The 17,818-nt window shown below is 42.3% G+C and overlaps 1 protein-coding gene and 1 long non-coding RNA gene across 13 annotated transcripts in view; one reads left to right on the top strand and one right to left on the bottom strand.

Moving 5' to 3' along the window:
• LOC125464477 (septin-4-like) overlaps positions 1–17,818 on the top strand; it is a 133,262-nt gene that overhangs the window by 81,492 nt on the left and 33,952 nt on the right. For all 12 annotated transcript variants that reach the window (XM_048556820.2, XM_059655445.1, XM_048556822.2 and 9 more), the window contains 4 exons: positions 1,656–1,752; positions 4,267–4,353; positions 10,619–10,742; positions 11,525–11,659. In XM_048556820.2, the coding sequence (XP_048412777.1) occupies positions 1,656–1,752; positions 4,267–4,353; positions 10,619–10,742; positions 11,525–11,659 (443 nt within the window). The remainder of the gene's footprint in view (positions 1–1,655; positions 1,753–4,266; positions 4,354–10,618; positions 10,743–11,524; positions 11,660–17,818) is intronic.
• The window catches only part of LOC125464479 (uncharacterized), a 56,058-nt gene continuing 48,687 nt past the window's right edge, over positions 10,448–17,818 (bottom strand). The window contains exon 5 of the long non-coding RNA XR_007250020.1: positions 10,448–10,766. This is a non-coding gene — a long non-coding RNA (uncharacterized LOC125464479). The remainder of the gene's footprint in view (positions 10,767–17,818) is intronic.

The following is a 17,818-nucleotide window of genomic DNA, read 5'->3' as shown; positions in this document are numbered from 1 at the left end:
TGCAAAGGACTGTGCATCTCCAGCAGCTAATTCTTTCTCTCCTCCACTTGTACTAGTCGCTACCACAAGAGGAGCAGTCAAAACACAGGCACCTGACCCATCAGCATCAGCGTCTCTGGGAATGATGTCCCCTATACTACATCTGTAACATGTACAGCTGCATCCTCTACCAGAGATATTCAACTCTGTTGGATCCATTCTCTAGAGTTGGCTTGGAGTCACAATTTTTTGAGCGCATCACTGACACAGTTGGTGGAAGAAGCCACATCTGAGGTCTCTGACCCTTGGTGGACTGCTGGGGATGCCTCTCCTCCTTTTGTTGCGTGAACTGTACTTGAAGATCTTGTACTGCAACTCATTGATATGGTTTTAAATAATGGTTTCACAATAAGACCAGAGCAGCAAGTATTCACTTCAAAGCCCAGGAAAAAGTGAATGTTACTGGGTCCGCCTTTACTTTTGCAGTTGGGTAACTGAAAGGACTGATGTCTTGATTGTGTGGAACTTAATTGGGAAAATACAGGACCTCGAGGGAACTGGAAAGTTTGAATGCCTCAGGGAAGTTTACTGTTGAGAGAAAATTAGGGACACAGTTTAAGAATAAATGTTTCCATTTGAATACAGAGATAGGGAGAAATATTTTCTTGGTCCTTGGAATGCAGCATTCTCCTCTCAAGAAGAGGGGGAAAAGGCTCAGTTTTAGGTTTATTCGTGATTGAGTTAATTATTGATTTGAGAAGGAAGTCAAGGGTTATGGAGTATTGACACGAAAGTGGTGAACAAGGGAGTTCGGAGATATGGACTTTCAACAGAAAAGTGATGGAATAGGGAATTGAGAGTAGAGTATGGACAGGAAAGTGATGGACGAGGATGTTGAGGGTTATGTAGTGCAGACAGGAAAGTGAAGTTGAGATCACCAGCAGATCACTGACTAGTGAAAGGTGCAGCACGCTTGAAGGTCCAAATGGTCCCTTTTACTCATTTCCTTGTGGGAACAAACACTCTTTTTAATTCCAGAAAGTTGTTTTCAATGAGATGAAAATACATGCAGATAAGTTTCTTTATATCTGCAGTGGGAAGTCAACCCACCTTTTTGAAGTTGGACTGTTTCATTGCATAGAGTTTCATTGACAAGAATCTCTGATGTTTTGACCCTCACTCACTTAAGTTCTCCCACCCAGCATGCTTTGTGCCTACTCTGGGACTGGAAGGTTCCACACGCAGTATTTATTCATGAATGACCATTTTTGGGTTAGACAGTGCATTTTAGATAGATGGTGTGTGCAGTTTTTTTTTGATGAAATGAGGGATGTTTGGAGAAATGTACTTATAGGGACATTGTTCTCAGTCATGTGATCTCTGCTGTACACACTTTTCAGTTCAGAGAAAGAAGCCATTAAAACCTACACATGAGAAAATTGAGGTCATGTAGAGTGGTGAGGTGCAAATGATGGAATTTGGCAGCAAGTGAGGTTGAATCAGCAGCACACGGAATGGAAAGAAAAGAAGCTGAGACTGAAAAGGAGAATCATGATCACAGTGTAGTGAGAAATGGAAGATGGAAAGCTTTGAGGAATTTCAAAGGATGTGACTGGTGTTTTGATTTTCAGTTATATAGTAATTAGTAAATAACACATCCTTGTTTAATCCCACAGGACCAGGATAAAGAATATGTTGGCTTTGCAACATTACCCAACCAGGTTCATCGCAAGTCAGTAAAGAAAGGGTTTGATTTCACACTACTGGTGGCAGGTAAAACAGTTTGTTTTTCTGGAATTTTGATCATTAACTGAGATATATTGCTAAGTAACTTATGGTGCAGAGGTAAAGCTAGACAGACTAGCAACATTCTATTTTGGTAATACTAAGCTCCCAGTCTTTAATAATGCCAGGCGTTCTGCTCTGGTAATATCAAAGAAATTCCTTTTTTTTGCATTGAGGGTAGCCACCATTGTGTTGTCGGGCACTGTCACCATGCTAAATGGAACAGACTTTTAAAAACATTCAAGCAACTCAACAGCATATCCATTCAGATGTTGTGAACCATCAGCATCAGCAGAATATATTCAAGTAACTTGTAACCTCATAGCCCAGCATGTCTCCCACTCTATCATTCTCATCAAGCCAAGGGATCAACCCTGGGTCAATGGAGAGTGCATGAGGATATGCCAGGAGCAGCACCAGACATAAATCTGTATGAGGTGTTAAATGCTAAGCGGATAATCCATCTCCTGGCTTCTCTGGTAATACAGATGTCAGTCTTCAACGAACATGTTTCACTCCAGGTGATATCAAGAAATGACTGGAGACACTGAATGTATGAATGTTACAGGCCCTGATAATATTCTGCAATAGTACTGAAGACTCATGCTTCAGAATTAGCTGTGTCCCTAGCCAAGCATTCCAGAACAGTTGCAACACTAACATTTAACTGGCAGTGAGGAAAATTGCTCAGGAATGTCCTCCGTGCGAAAAGTAGGACAAGCCCAACTGGCAAATTGCCATCCTAAAAGTCTACTCTTTATTGTCAGGAAAGTGATGAAGGGTTGTGAACAGTGTTACCAGGCAGAACCTGCTGAGTAATCACATGCTCACTGAGGCTCAGTGTGGTTTCAGTTTGGCCTGTTTAGCTCCTGACCTCATTTGAGCCTCTGTGCAAACATGATCAAAAGAGCTGAAGTCCGGAGGTAAAGTGGCAGTGACTGCCATTGACGCCAAGCTTGCATTAAACTGAGTGGGTATCAAGGATCCCTGGCAAAACTGGAATCAATGGAAATCAGGTTGAAAACACTCTGCCAGTAGGAGTCATACCCAGCACAAAGGAAGTTGGTTGTGGTTGTCGAAGGTCAATCATCTCAGTTCTAGGACTTCATTGCAGGAGCTCCTCAGGGTAGTAACTTAGTCCCAACCGCCTTCAGCTGCTTCCTCAATGATCTTCCCTTTTATTAGGTCAGAAGTGGGGATGTTTTGCTGATTGCATAATGTTTAGCACTGTTGTGTCTCCCCAGGTACTACACGTGTGTTTATATGCAGTAAGACCTTGATGAATATCCAGGTCTGAGCTGATAACTAGCGAGTAATATTCACACCACACGAGTGCCAGGCAGTGACCATCACCCCCTGACATTCAATGGCATTGACATTGCTGAAACCTCAAACTGAACTGGACTGAGCTGTCACTACATGAGCATATCACAGGCTAGTGTTCTGCAGTGAGTCACTTATCTCCTGACTTCCCAAATGCCTCACCACCACCTACCTGGCAAAATGCTCTCCACTTACCTGGATGAGGGTAGCTCCAACAACACACTCAAGCTTGACACAGTCTAGGAGAAAGCAACTCACTTAGTTCGCATTGAACATCTTTACCAAGCTCCCTTTAGCATCAATGCACAGCGGTAGCAGTTTGTCCTGTCGACAAGATGCACTGCAGTAACTTAGCACCTTCCACCAGGAGGGACCCTGCAAGTTCCCCGTCGAAACACACACAGTCCTGACTTGGAAATGTATCCGCATTCCAACACTATCGTCAGATCAAAATCCCAGAACGGCTTTCCGAACAATACTGTGGGTGCACCTACATTGAAAGGACAGCAGGATTTCATGAAAACAGCTCACAGCCACTTATTCTGGAGGGGTTTTAGGCATGAGCGACAAATGCCGGCTTCGCAAGTGATGCCCACATCCCTTAAAAGATATAAAAAAAAATCATGGTCCTTGTAGGCTTGCTTGTTTGGTAATGACTTGTGTCAGTGTATACATGTGGATAGAGTACAGTAACAGTTTGCAGTAGTGTGATCAGCAGCTAGCCCAATTATATCAGCTGCTAGCAATACCACCATGACAGACACACAACCTCAGTGCAACTTGAAAAGCTGCTGCACAACAGCGATCTCACCGTTGTGGCCATAGCACAAGTACAGATTTATTCTAACAACTGGCAAGCTGAGCAGTTTGTCTCAGACATAGACGGTGGCACTGGGAAACATTTTCCAATGCACACAGGCCTCCCCAACCAAAGGCATTAGTTAAAAAATTAAGTTGCATGTCTTAGTTTTCAAACTAGTCAACAGGCGAAACTGAGTCACGTTAGGCCTGAAATTCAGTCAGTAATGTATTTCAGACACTGTACCCTTGTCAATCAAACAGGCTGATCTCTATTCTCTCTTGATCTGTATGCCCAACCACAAAACAATTGGATGTCTATGAACGTACATAAATGTTCAATGGCTCACATCTTAACTGCCTTTTGTTGCTTCCTTTCAGGGGAATCTGGCCTTGGGAAATCTACCCTGGTTAACAGCCTTTTCCTTACAGACCTGTACAAGGACAAAAAGTTCCTCAATACAGAAGGTCAGATTTTTGTTGAAGTAGTCTGATTGATCTTTGGTGTTGAGTGGAAATGGGACAGTCTGCATTTGATGAGATCAGCAACATTGGAAAATATCTTCGAAACGTTGGAAACAAAATATGCTGTAAATATTTTTTTCCTCTCTCAGTCAAACTCTTAAGATAATTTCTTTTTTTTTGGAAACTCTCTGTACTAAAATAGCATGAATTACCTTTACCTCATGCCCTTCAGACTGTCCACAGTAGCTGGATCAAGTCGGAAGAGGATGTCATCGATACTCAGTACATTGGTCAATGGTCTTCTAATACTGCCATTATGTGAGAATAACAGTGGTGCCACTTGGCTTTTGTTTTGCCCAGTTCGCACATCTGGGAACAAGTGGATTGGAATCATTGAAGCTTCATTTACGTGTTGTTTGCCTGTACAACCTTAAACAAGATCTAAAAGTGCACATTGGTCAATTTGCTGCCAGTGTAGGCGCGGATTATTCTGAGGAGATCATATTTTGATCAAACAATGTCAGCATTAAACTTCCTCATGTGGGCAACATGAAGATGTGTCTGACCCATCCAGCAACATGAGGCAGTCAGCCTGAGGGGGTGGGAATGAATACCAGTCAGCCTGAGGGGGTGAAAGTGCTTGAATGCATTCTGGGGAGGAGGGCACAGACAGCAGCCATTTTAGGGTACCGAAGGCCTTGTTCATGGCATCATCCCTGCTGTGGGCAACATTTTTGTATTCATTCATTGGATGGAGGTATCACTGGCTAGGCCAGCATTTATTGTCAATCCCTAATTGCCCGGAGGGCAGTTAAGAGAAAACCACACTGCTGTGGGTCTGGAGTCACATGGGCCAGACCATATAAGGATGGCAGTTTACTTCCCTACAGGACAAGAGTGAACCTGTTGGGTTTTTACAACAATTGACAATGGAATCATGTGGTCATTAGACTCTTAATTCCAGATTCTTTTTTATTGAATTCACATTCCACCATCTGCTGTGGTGGGATTTGAACCTGGGTCCCTGAGATATTACTATTAACCAAGAGACTTGGGTATAGTGATATTACCACTAGGCCATAACTGTCCATGAGACCTGTCCCCAAGCTCCTGTCTGGAGGTATTGTGCAGTGTAGGGAATAGTCCCAGCTGAATATGTTAGGGTAGATTTTGATAGCTGATGGTCAAGGAGCATACACATTGGGGTGAGACTGAAGGGTGAATGTCGGAGTTAGGGGTTTGGGGGATCCTAAAAAGTAAAGACCTCCAGGCGTCTAATGAGAATGTTAATGATGACAGTGAGGTCTTGGCAAAAAAAACAAAAATCTGGGTGTGAGTGTGGAGAATGGAGGATCATAATGCCACAAGGATAGCAAATGGAAACAATGGGAGGTACTAATGGGTGACACAAGGGGCTTGGTACCTGGAAAGGTTGCTGTATACAGTGAATTTCACAAAAATTGTCTCATAGCTGTGCATTTCTCTGACGATTTTGAAGGGCAATGCCAAAAGTAGGTGGCGATTTCATCGGAAATTTTGAGAATTGCTTCTTGCTTGAAATAATCCCTGTCACTCTTACTGAAGGTTCTTCCTGACAAGATAAGGAAGTCAAATATTCCACTTGAAAGTATCCCTTCCAAATTACCTCAACATCTAACAGATTTGATTACCCAAGTTATTTGTTGACCGAGCTGTGTTGCTGTCTGAGTTAATTCAGTTATAGATTCATCAAGTGACTCCACAGGGGAATACTGTTCACTGACTATCTCATTGTGTTTTCTCCAAAATCTTGCTGATTCCTGTAATTTGAACACTCTCTCTCTGGTGTTGATAGTGATGGAAAACATTTCTACCCCTCCCAGTATTGACTGTTTCCCATCTTATTCACAAAGTGAACATATATCTTATGCCAACATAAGTAATGTCAATGGGTTTAGTTTTGTTTTGACTCTACTATTTGTAAGGGAAATCTATGAAATCTTCTAGTTGTCCTTTGACAGGTAGTTTAAAAGGCTGTTCCTTGACCAATTAATTCTTGACTAAATAATGTAAACTCCTTCCACCATTTGTAGAAGATTGAGTGCTAGACGTGAATTCCTACTTTACTGAGAATTCTTGATTGTGAGGTGCACCTGGTGTTTGACTATTTGGCATCTCCTTTTTTAGATCGTTGCTTGTAGCTTGCCTTTTAATCATAACCTTCTGGACAATACAGGTGCAATGTTGTTAGCTGTACACATTGTTTACTTAACCATGGCTGACACACTGTGACACTTGCTCCAGTGCGTAACTTGAAATTTCTAAGATGACCATTGACATAAATATCAACTTTCCAAAATGTAAGGTCTGTAAGGTCTGTATCACACATTTCCCCCAGAAACTTTATAGGTTTTTCTTCAGCTGTAAACTATTCTACCTCATTAACCTTATGGGTAGTTATTTGATTCTTGCTTTTCTGAAATTCTACCCCACTTTTTCACATTTTATGAAAAATAATCTATTGTGTGACAAAGTATTCACTTTTAATTAGTAGTCTGTATTTGTGACAAGAAGTCTTAATGTCTCTTACCAGTCCCACTCACTGTGTGGTTTTCTCACTTGTCTCATGTATGGTTTTTGTACTAATGAATTCTGTGTGTTCCATGTTCAATGGAATTCTTATGGCAAGATCAGCTTTTTCATTTTAGGATTGACTTGTGTTGCTTCTGGACTTCGGTTTCATTCACCGTCTAAATTAACTTCTCTGGAGTCTGGTGTTTTTGGACTAATAAATCTGAGAGACTCACGAGCAATCCGAATCACAATTGTTGCTTTTTATCACTAATCTACAGAGATTATAAATTATTGTTGAATTCCTCTGGATGTGGAGTTCTTCCAGTAAATCATGCCCTTTGGACAACTACGTTATCTGGTATTACAGTAATCGTGAAAGACTTTCAGTACTTCAGAAATCTCTCTTGCTTTGTTTCACCCCTTTGCAAGCATTAACATCATCTAATCTCAAATTTGCAAAGAAGTATTTTCTTGTTCTGCTTTTGATTCAGCATCTATTTTTGGAACAATTTTGCATAGTAAGAACTGTTTTCTTCAAAATATCAAGTGCTGTGTTTTTGACCCATCCCTGAAATTAAATCATCCTGGCAATTTTATTTCTGATGTCATGTCTTCTGAGTGTGATTATTTATTTAACTTGTTTTAAAGCTTTCTGTATGCAGTTATAACCATGCTACTGCTCTATGCTGCTGTGCTAGGGTTTTCCCATGTTTTGTGGCCACTATGAAGGATTTCCATCTTCTTGTGGCTGAAGTGTTATATTCCCAACGTTTCACAGGAAAATGGATAAATCCCACTTTTTTTTGGTGATCACTTCCCTAGTAGAGGAAAACCACATACTGGTCTAACTAGATGAGATTTATGTATTAAACAATATTGCATGTTAGCCACAAATTACAGTGAAATGATTGACTTTGCTGGAGATTTTAAGGAGGACTTGAATTTTAGATATCACAGCCCCCTCCAAGTTCCTAAGCTGTTCCTTCCACAAGCCTGTAATATTTCAACATCGGTGGTGTTTATGGCATTCCTCGGTATTAATACACACCAATTCTCACTAAATGCAGTCCCCAAAGCTACTACTGTAGGTAAGGTACCCATGGAGGAGGGGCAAGTGTGTATTTCTGTGCTGGCAGAACATCTAAGTGAACCCTATGCCAATAAATTACTTGAGGATTCAGAGATGTCATTCTCAATGGAGATGCTGGTGGTGCTGCTGGACGTAGGCTGTGGACTTATACCCATTTATCTTTGCTGTTGAGTGCTAGTACCAGCAGAAAAGAAACAAAAGAATTTGTTGGTGACAAATCCTTTTCTAGAGGAATGTGCAGACTGCCTGCACATCTTAGATGAACAGACTGCAATATTCCTCACTGGGTTCTGCCATGGCCAATTGCTCCATTGGCATTGAACCTCTGTCTTTACCCATCAGCTTCGCTGCCTCCTCCTTGGATTTGGTGTTGAGGTGGAAATCCAGCACCTTTCCACCTGCCTGGGCTTCAGCTTGTTGGGTGCTATCTCTGAGTGAGAGAGAATGAGAAACAAAACAATGTAGTCAGATGGGAATGTGTTAATAAACAGTTGGTGAGAATGCAAGGTGATGCGCCTCTCTGAGTAAGGGAGTAGGAACCATGGTACCCAGGAAATGTCAGAAGATTTGCAACATAAAGGTTGAAATTACACTTCAGAGGCCAGTATCCCATCACAAATCATCCTTTACTTAGACATGAAGTGTATTTGACTATACTACTGCCTCATTCAGAGTCGGGTACCAGGGTGTCAGTATCACTGACACTCTACTTTTTATCTGTCAGCCAGGGCTCCCTGATTAGACTGCATTAAAAGCCCCAATGAGGGAACTCATTCTACGAGGTCCAGCTGCCTGACCTTGTTACAGTCAGTACAGAAGTGGCGTAAGCATGCTTGTGATCCTGAAGCTTGCAGCCAATGTGAGATGCCTGTACAGAGGTGAATTGTTACCGCTAAAAGGGAGTTTGCAGTGAGACGATGATGCCACTTAACATAATGGAGCACAGAAAATTGTGCATCCTGTACCTGCATTGTGTCCTCTGGGTATGTCAGTGACAGCCATAGGCACTGATCAGTTCTGTGATATCAGCCCATGCCATCTGGGAAGTCGTCCTGATGCCAGCACTAATGAAGAGCACCTCTCTTCTTTCAAGGCAGCCTGCAGTAGACTCTCCAAATAAGGACTCAGTATCCCTAGGGGATAATTTGTGTCTGTTTTGTGATATATCAGGAGAGGTATGGAAAATCCACACAAGCTCCTTCCATCCTCCTGACATAAGAATGAAGTAGTGCTTATGTGGCCTTTACTCATAGAATCTCTACAGTGTGGAAACACGCCCTTCAGCCCAACAAGTCCACACCGACCCTTAGAGCATCCCACCCAGACCCATCCCTCTATAATCCACCTAATCTACACATCCCTGAACACCAAGGGCAAATTACTATGGCCAATCCACCTAGCCCGCACATCTTTGGACTGAGCGAGGAAACCGGAGCACCTGGAGGAAACCCACGCAGACATGGGGAGAATGTGTAAACTCCACACAGACAGTCGCCCGAGGGTGGAATCGAACCTGGGTCCCTGGCACTGTGAGTCAGCGTTGCTAACCACTGAGCCACCATCCCCTTTCCTGATCTCCCCATACCCCCCACCATCAACACCAAAAATGGCATGTCACTGTTTAACTGTGCAAGGTTCAGACAGTGGTGAGAACCCCCTGCCTACCCAGTCCATGTAATTTGCTGTTTATCATGTGCTGCTACTCTCTTGCACAAAAGATGTGCTGAAAAGTGTGTAATCGGGGAAGAAAATTGTTACAGGTTGTAGTGGAAGTCACAGGCTTGTTGAACCTGATGCTGTAATCAAACTGCAAACTGGACAACCCCAGCTCATGTCTCCCCTGAAATTCAAAAGTGACACCTCTTTTCATTTCATTTCCCATTGAGGTCCATCTGTGGCCACAAACTAAAATTTTTAGAATCATGTTGAATTTGTGTATACTGACCCATTCTATTAACGAATTGGATTGAGAATTACTAAACTTCTGTGGTCTGGCGATTGGATTGAGGTCTGTTGGTGCTCACAGTTGATAGAACATAGAACATAGAATCCCTACAGTATGGAAGCAGGCCATTTGGCCCACCGAGTCACACTGACCCTCCGAAATGCATCCCACCCAGACCCAACCCCTACCCTAACTCCATAACCCCACATTTCTCCATGGCTAATCTATCTAGCCTGCACATCCCTCGACATAATGGGCAGCTTAATGTGATCAGTCCACCTAACCTGCACATCTTTGGACTGCGGGAGGAAATTAGAGCTCCCAGAGGAAATCCACGCGGACATGAGAACATGCAAACTCCACACAGACAGTTGTCCGAGGCTGGAATCAAACCCAAGCCCTTGGTGTTGTGAGGCAGGAGTGCTGACCGTTGAGAAAGGATAGAAAGAGGAATCTTTATTCTCCTTAGTCAGGACTTTATTCAGATCCTTGTTTCAACGTTACACTTCAATACATCCAGTCTGGACTTAAATGGAAATCCATAAGTGACAAAGGTCAAAAGGATGAGATTTCATTTGGGAAATAAGGACATTGCAAACCATACGTTTAAAGATTGTCCTCATCCTTGAATTTTGTACAGTTTAACTGCAGTGCTAACCCAACTTTCTTTGCCTTTCCAGAGAGGATCACCCAGACTGTTGATATCACCAAACATTCGGTGGAAATTGAGGAGAAGGGAGTTCGGCTTCGGCTAACGATCATTGACACGCCAGGATTTGGTGATGCTATAAATAACCAAGAATGGTACATGGAGCTAACAGTTTGCCTCTGTAGAATAAATAAGAAGCAAAAATCACATTGTAAATCGACAGCTTAGGAGAAGGTGTCCTGGAGAGTTGGCTCTCTCTTGGTAATTAGAACGTAATGCATGAAATTAAAGACTGTGCTCATCAACTTGAGTGATGAATAGCTTTCAAGATGTAAGAAGTGACTTCTTGATCCTGTAACACTGTCACTGCTCTGTTATCATAATATTGAATGATGTTCCTTCACTACAATACAAATTGTTAATACTCTCATATCCCCTACTCATGATTTATACCTGTCACTTGCCCTAATCTATTATGGTATAATCTTTTACATGTTCTCTTTACTATCACAAACCTTCGGGTAAAATAGGTTCCTCTCTTGCTTTTTCTTAAAGCTTTGTTAATAGTAAATCTTGTTGTTATTTCATTAATTTGATCTCTTGCTTTGATAGTGTTATTGAAATCTGCTTTTCCCCAAATTTTGCACATTTCTATGTCAGTATGACCCAGAGCTATTGACCTTCCCCATCCTCAATGTTACAGTGCTATTGGCACTCCTCTCCCGATATCGTAGAATCAATTGTCATTCAGTTTCACTGATGGAGCAGTGACACCCCAGGCCATTTCAAAAGCATGGTGCTGTTAACATCTCTCTACATGATGAGAGACAACTGGTAATAGTAGTTGTTTTCATGCCCCTCTCCCCTCTTAGTGAATCGTTAACTCTGTGGTTTGCCAATGTAAATTCTTGTGAATTTGATTTTATTTCTTCTTCAGCTGGAAACCTATTGCTGATTACATCGACCAGCAGTTTGAGCAGTATTTCCGTGATGAGAGTGGTGTGAACAGGAAAAATATTGTGGACAACCGAATTCACTGCTGCCTTTACTTCATCTCTCCATTTGGCCATGGGTAAACTTGAAATATTTTGACAGCAGACCTGATATGACAGTTTTACTGTTCCAGTCCAGTCACGCCTGACACTCCAAAGAAATACCTCACAATTCAAAATGATTTGGGAATCTGTGCAATTTGGAGTTGAGCTCCACTCCAGTATTTGTGACCCAAGTCGAGAAGCTAGTTGACATTTGCTGTCTGGGAATGGTTTTGAGTGAATTACTGAATTTCTATTGGCCATATCGGTGCTTCATCCCAATATGAATAGAAGCAAAAATTGGAAGGTATGAACTACAAAAACTGGAACACTTAGCGTTACCACAGCTGGATAAGACTAAGAACAACTGATTCAAATGAATGCTATTGTAAATTTGTTGGGTCCGTGGAACTAAAAAGGCTACGTTCCCAATGAGCGTGCCTAGCCCACTGGCTGTAGATTTCAGATGCTAGTATTTCTGTCCTAGGCCACCTGCAGTACTCAGAGTAGACTGAAACAAGCTGGAAGAACTGCACCTAATTTTCCACTTCGGCACTTTACAGTCTTCAGGGCTCAACATTGAATTCAACAACTTTGGATCATGAACCCTGTCCTTTTGTTGGCCTATTATTAACTGTTAATAGTGACCACTAAGACACACTGTTCATCTAAATCTGTCCTTTGCTACCAATACTACTCCACTTGCCCCTACTCTGGGCAACCTCAGAATCTGTTCCGGTTGCTCCTCCTCCCAGTTCATCAACACAGTGAAAGAAACATAATTTCCGTTCCCTCCAGTTTTGAAATAACAATAACACAAACAGACTTGAAATATTAAATCTTTTTCTCTTTCTGCAGATGCTGCAAAAGCTACTCTTCCTTTTTCATTTCAGATCCCTAACACCTTCGGTATTTTAAGTTTATATCAGGAATTGCTGTGTGCTTTCCACAATTAGTTAATGAAATCAGAGTTTTTAGAAGATTTGTAGCTCAGGTTGAGGTTCTGGATGTGAGTTTGCTCGCTGAGCTGGAAGAATAGTTTTCAGACGTTTCGTCACCATTCTAGTAGAAGACTCCCACCACTCCATTCGCTCCACCCAAGAATTCCTGAACACCATCAAAGACACCAAGATAGAAGAGGATGAAATAATGGTCTCCTTTGACATAACAGCCCTGTTCACATCCATCAACATCAACCTGGCCAAAGAAACACTGACTACACTATTAGAAGAACCGAAGACACATACACCAGACACCACCAACCTCATCAGCAAGGACAACGTCATCAAATTAGTGGACCTATGCCTCATCACCCACTTCGCTATCAATAACCAAAACCTACAGACAAACCAACGGTACACCCATGGGATCTCCGATATCAGGGTTCTTAGCAGAGGCAGTAATGCAGAGACTCGAACAAACAGCTCTGCCAATCATCCAACCCAAACTTTGGGTCCGCTATGTGGATGACACCTTTGTCATCACTAAACAAAACAAATTAGAGAAAACCTTCAAGACCATCAATAATACCCTTTACTGGCATAACATTCACAAAAGAGGAGGAAAACAACAACAAACTGCCATTCCTAGATGTCACAGTAGAGCGAACAGTCAATGGGGAACTTCAAACCAGCGTCTACAGGAAAACAACACATACGGACCAAATACTGAACTACAGGAGCAACCATCCCAACACCCACAAACGAAGCTGCACTAGAACATTATTCCAATGAGCCACCACACACTGCAGCACAGAGGAACTACGCAGAGCAGAGGAAAATCACCGATACAGCGTATTCAAAAAGAATGGGTACCCTCTGAACACAGTCCGCCGATTCCTCAGCAATAAACCCAAACAAACAGACAAAACGGGCTCAGAAACCATAACCACTCTCCCCTACATCAAAGACATTTCCGAAATGACTGCCAGACTACTCGGACCTCTTGGCATCAGGGTAGCCCACAAACCCACCAACACACTAAAACAGCAGCTAATGAACTTAAAAGACCCTATACAGACAACAAACAAAACGAACGTCATCTACAAAATACTTTGCAAGAACTGTGACAAACACTACATTGGACAAACAGGCAGAAAGCTAGCCACCAGGATACATGAACATCAACTAGCCACAAAACGACATGACCCCCACTATCACTCGTATCCTTATGTACAGACGAGGAAGGACACCACTTTGATTGGGACAACACATCCATCCTAGGACAAGCCAAACAGAGACACGCACGAGAATTCCTAGAAGCATGGCATTCCAACTGGAACTCCATCAACAAACACACTGATTTGGAGCCAATCTACCATCCCCTGAGAAAAAGAACAGGAAATGACATCACCAACGCAGAAAATGACATCACCAACCCAAGGAAACATAACCAGATAAATAGAAAGTGGGACATAACACCAGCGCTTCGTCGGAGGCTCACTGATGATGTTACCTAGAATGGTGACGAAACGTCTGAAAACTAACCTTCCAGCTCAGCGAGCAAACTCACATCCAGAAATCAGAGTCCTACAGCACAGAAACAGACCCTTCAGTCCAACCAATTCATGTCGAACATAATCCCAAACTAAAGTAGTCCCACCTGCCTGCTCCTGACCCGCATCCCTCCAAACCTTTCCTATTAGAACATAGAACAGTTCAGCACAGAACAGGCCCGTCAGCCCACAAAGTTGTGCCGACCATTGATCCTCATGTATGCACCCTCAAATTTCTGTGACCATATGCATGTCCAGCAGTCTGTTAAATGACCCCAATGACCTTGCTTCCACAACTGCTGCTGAAAACGCATTCCATGCTCTCACAACTCTCTGTGTCAAGAACCCGCCTCTGACATCCCCTCTATACTTTCCTCCAACCAGCTTAAAACTATGACCCCTCGTGCTAGCCATTTCTGCCCTGGGAAATAGTCTCTGGCTATCAACTCTATCTATGCCTCTCATTATCTTGTATACCTCAATTAGGTCCCCTCTCCTCCTCCTCTTCTCCAATGAAAAAAGTCCGAGCTCAATCAACCTCTCTTCATAAGATAAGCCCTCCAGTCCAGGCAGCATCCTGGTAAACCTCCTCTGAACCCTCTCCAAAGCATCCACATCTTTCCTATAATAGGGCGCCCAGAACTGGACGCAGTATTCCAAGTGCGGTCTAACCAAAGTTTTATAGAGCTGCAACAAGATCTCACGACTCTTAAACTCAATCCCCCTGTTAATGAAAGCCAAAACACCATATGCTTTCTTAACAACCCTGTCCACTTGGGTGGCCATTTTAAGGGATCTATGTATCTGCACGCCAAGATCCCTCTGTTCCTCCATACTGCCAAGAATCCTATCCTTAATCCTGTACTCAGCTTTCAAATTCGACCTTCCAAAATGCATCACCTCGCATTTATCCAGGTTGAACTCCATCTGCCACCTCTCAACCCATCTCTGCATCCTGCATACCTATTCATATATCCTTCCAAATGTCTTTTTAAACATTGTAATTGTACCCACATTCTCCACTTCCACAGAAAGTTCATTCCACAGACACAACAATTCGCTTCTTTAGTCTTTTTTTAGGTTTCTCTCCTCTCACCTTTACAAATGTGCCGCCTAGTCTTGAAACTCCCCGTCCTATGGAAAAGACAACTACCATCAACTCTATCTGTACTCTTCATTATTTTATAAACTACTATAAGGTCACCTCTCAACCTCCTACACCCCAGTGAGAAAAGTCCCAGCCTATCCTGCCTTTCCTTCATAATTCAAACCTTCCATATCCAGCAACATCCTGGTAAATCGCTTCTGAACCTTCTCCAGCTCGATAACATCCTTTTCTATAAACTGGGTGACCAGAGTGGACACAGTATTCCAGAAGAAGCCTCACCAATGTCCTGTATGACTTCAACAAAATGTCCCAACTCCTATTCTCAAAGGACTGAGTGATGAAGACAAGCATGCCAAATGCCTTTTTAACCACCCTGTCTATATGTGACGCAAACTTTAAAGAAATATGTAGCTGCACCCCTAGGTGCCTCTGTTCCACAAGATTACGTGAGGCCCTACCATTATTTGTATAAGCCCTACCCTTGTTTGTTGTGCCAAAATGCATTACCTCACATTTATCCAGATTGACCCCCATCTGCCATTTTTTCAGCCCATTGACCCATTTCATCAAGATCCCTTTGTAATCTTAGATAACCTTCTTCACTGTATACAATGTCCCTAATTTTGGTGTTGTCCATAAACTTACTAACCACGCCTTCTATATTCTCCAAATCATTTGTATAAATGACAAACAAAAGAGGACCCAGAACCAATCCCTGCAGAACACCAAGATAACAAAGTGTGTAGCTGGATGAACACAGCAGGCCAAGCAGCATCTCAGGAGCACAAAAGCTGACGTTTCGGGCCTAGACCCTGATGAAGGGTCTAGGCCCGAAACTTCAGCTTTTGTGCTTCTGAGATGCTGCTTGGTCTGCTGTATTCATCCAGCTACACACTTTGTTATCTTGGATTCTCCAGCATCTGCAGTTCCCGTTATCCCTGTGGAACACCGCTAGTCTCAGGCCTCCAGCTGAAAAGCAACCCTTCACCATTACTCTGTCTCCTGCTGTTAAGCCAATTATGTATCCAACTGGCAAGCTCACCCTGAATGCCATGTGCGCTAGCTTTACTAATTAGTCTCCTATGCAGAACTTTGTCAAGAGCTTTACTAAAATCCAAATAAACAACATCTGCTGTGCCATCATCAAACTCTTTTGGTAATTTCCTCACAAAAACTCTCAAGTTTGTGAGACACTGTCTTCCTCATACAATCCATGCTAACTATCCCTCTAAATGTCCGTAAAGTCTGTCTTTTAAAATCACCTACAACAATTTACCCCAGCTGAAGTCAGATTCCGGGTTTATAGTTCCCCTGTTTCTCCTTACAACATTCCTTAAACAAAGGTACAACATCCAACACCTTCCAGTCATTCGTCACCTTACTCTTAGTATTAGATGATGCAAATATTTCTGCAAGGGGCCTTGTAATTTCCTCCCTTACTTCCCATAGCATTCTGGAATACATTAGATCAGATCCCAGAGATATATCCATCTTTTATATTCTCAAAGACTTCCCAAACTTCCTCTTCTGTAATGCAAACTGTTTTAAAACACAGAAGTTTACTTCTCTGCATTCTCTAGACTCCATTTCTTTCTCCAAATAACAATCAACATGAAATATTCATTTAGTGTCTCTTGCATTTCATGGGGTTCAACACAAAGACAACCTCCTTGATCTTTAAGAGGCTCAACCCCTCCCTCATTACCGTCTTGCTCTTAATGTATTCATAGAAACTCCTTGGATTATCCTTAACCTTATCTGCCAATGTTATCTCTGCCTTCTTGATTTTTCTCTCAAGAATGCCTGGACACACTTTCTATTGATTTAAGAGATTCAATTGAATCAATATATCTAAAATAAGATTCTCTTTTTTTTATTCTTGACTAGAACCTGAATATCTTTATTCGTCCATTGTTCCTCCATCTTACCAGACTTAACCTTCACTCTAACAGGAACAAAATGCCTCTGAACTCTTGTCATCACACTCTGGAATGCCTCCCACTCATCAGACATCCTTTTTGCCTGTGAAAAGTCAAGACCATAGACCATAGAACATAGAATATTACAGCATAGTACAGGCCCTTCGGCCTTCGATGTTGTGCCGACCTGTCATATCAATCTGAAGCCCATCTAACCTAAACTATTCCACGTACATCCATATGCTTGTCCAATGACGACTTAAATGTACCTAAAGTTGGCGAATCTACTACCGTTGCAGGCAAAGCGTTCCATTCCCTTACTACTCTCTGAGTAAAGAAACTACCTCTGACATCTGTCCTATATCTTTCACCCCTCAATTTAAAGCTATGCCCCCTCGTGCTCGCCGTCACCATCCTAGGAAAAAGGCTCTCCCTATCCACCCTATCTAACCCAATCATCTTTTGAAAGGCCTTATCTCATACCATTTAAAATTTGCCTCACTCCAATTAAAAACTTTAGCTTTTATGGAAGCTTATCCTTTTCCACAACTATTTTGAAACTAATAGAATTAGGATCACTCGATCTAAAGTGTTTCCCACTTTTACTTCAGTCATCTGCCCTGCCTTATGGCCCAAAAAGTCTAGTTTTGCTCCGTTTCTAGTAGGAGCATTCGCA

This window comes from Stegostoma tigrinum, chromosome 27 (assembly GCF_030684315.1).
Source record: "Stegostoma tigrinum isolate sSteTig4 chromosome 27, sSteTig4.hap1, whole genome shotgun sequence".
NCBI classification, from domain to species: Eukaryota; Metazoa; Chordata; class Chondrichthyes; order Orectolobiformes; family Stegostomatidae; genus Stegostoma; species Stegostoma tigrinum.
Note: the sequence above shows the minus strand (reverse complement) of the source record. Positions and strands in the feature narration are given on the sequence as shown.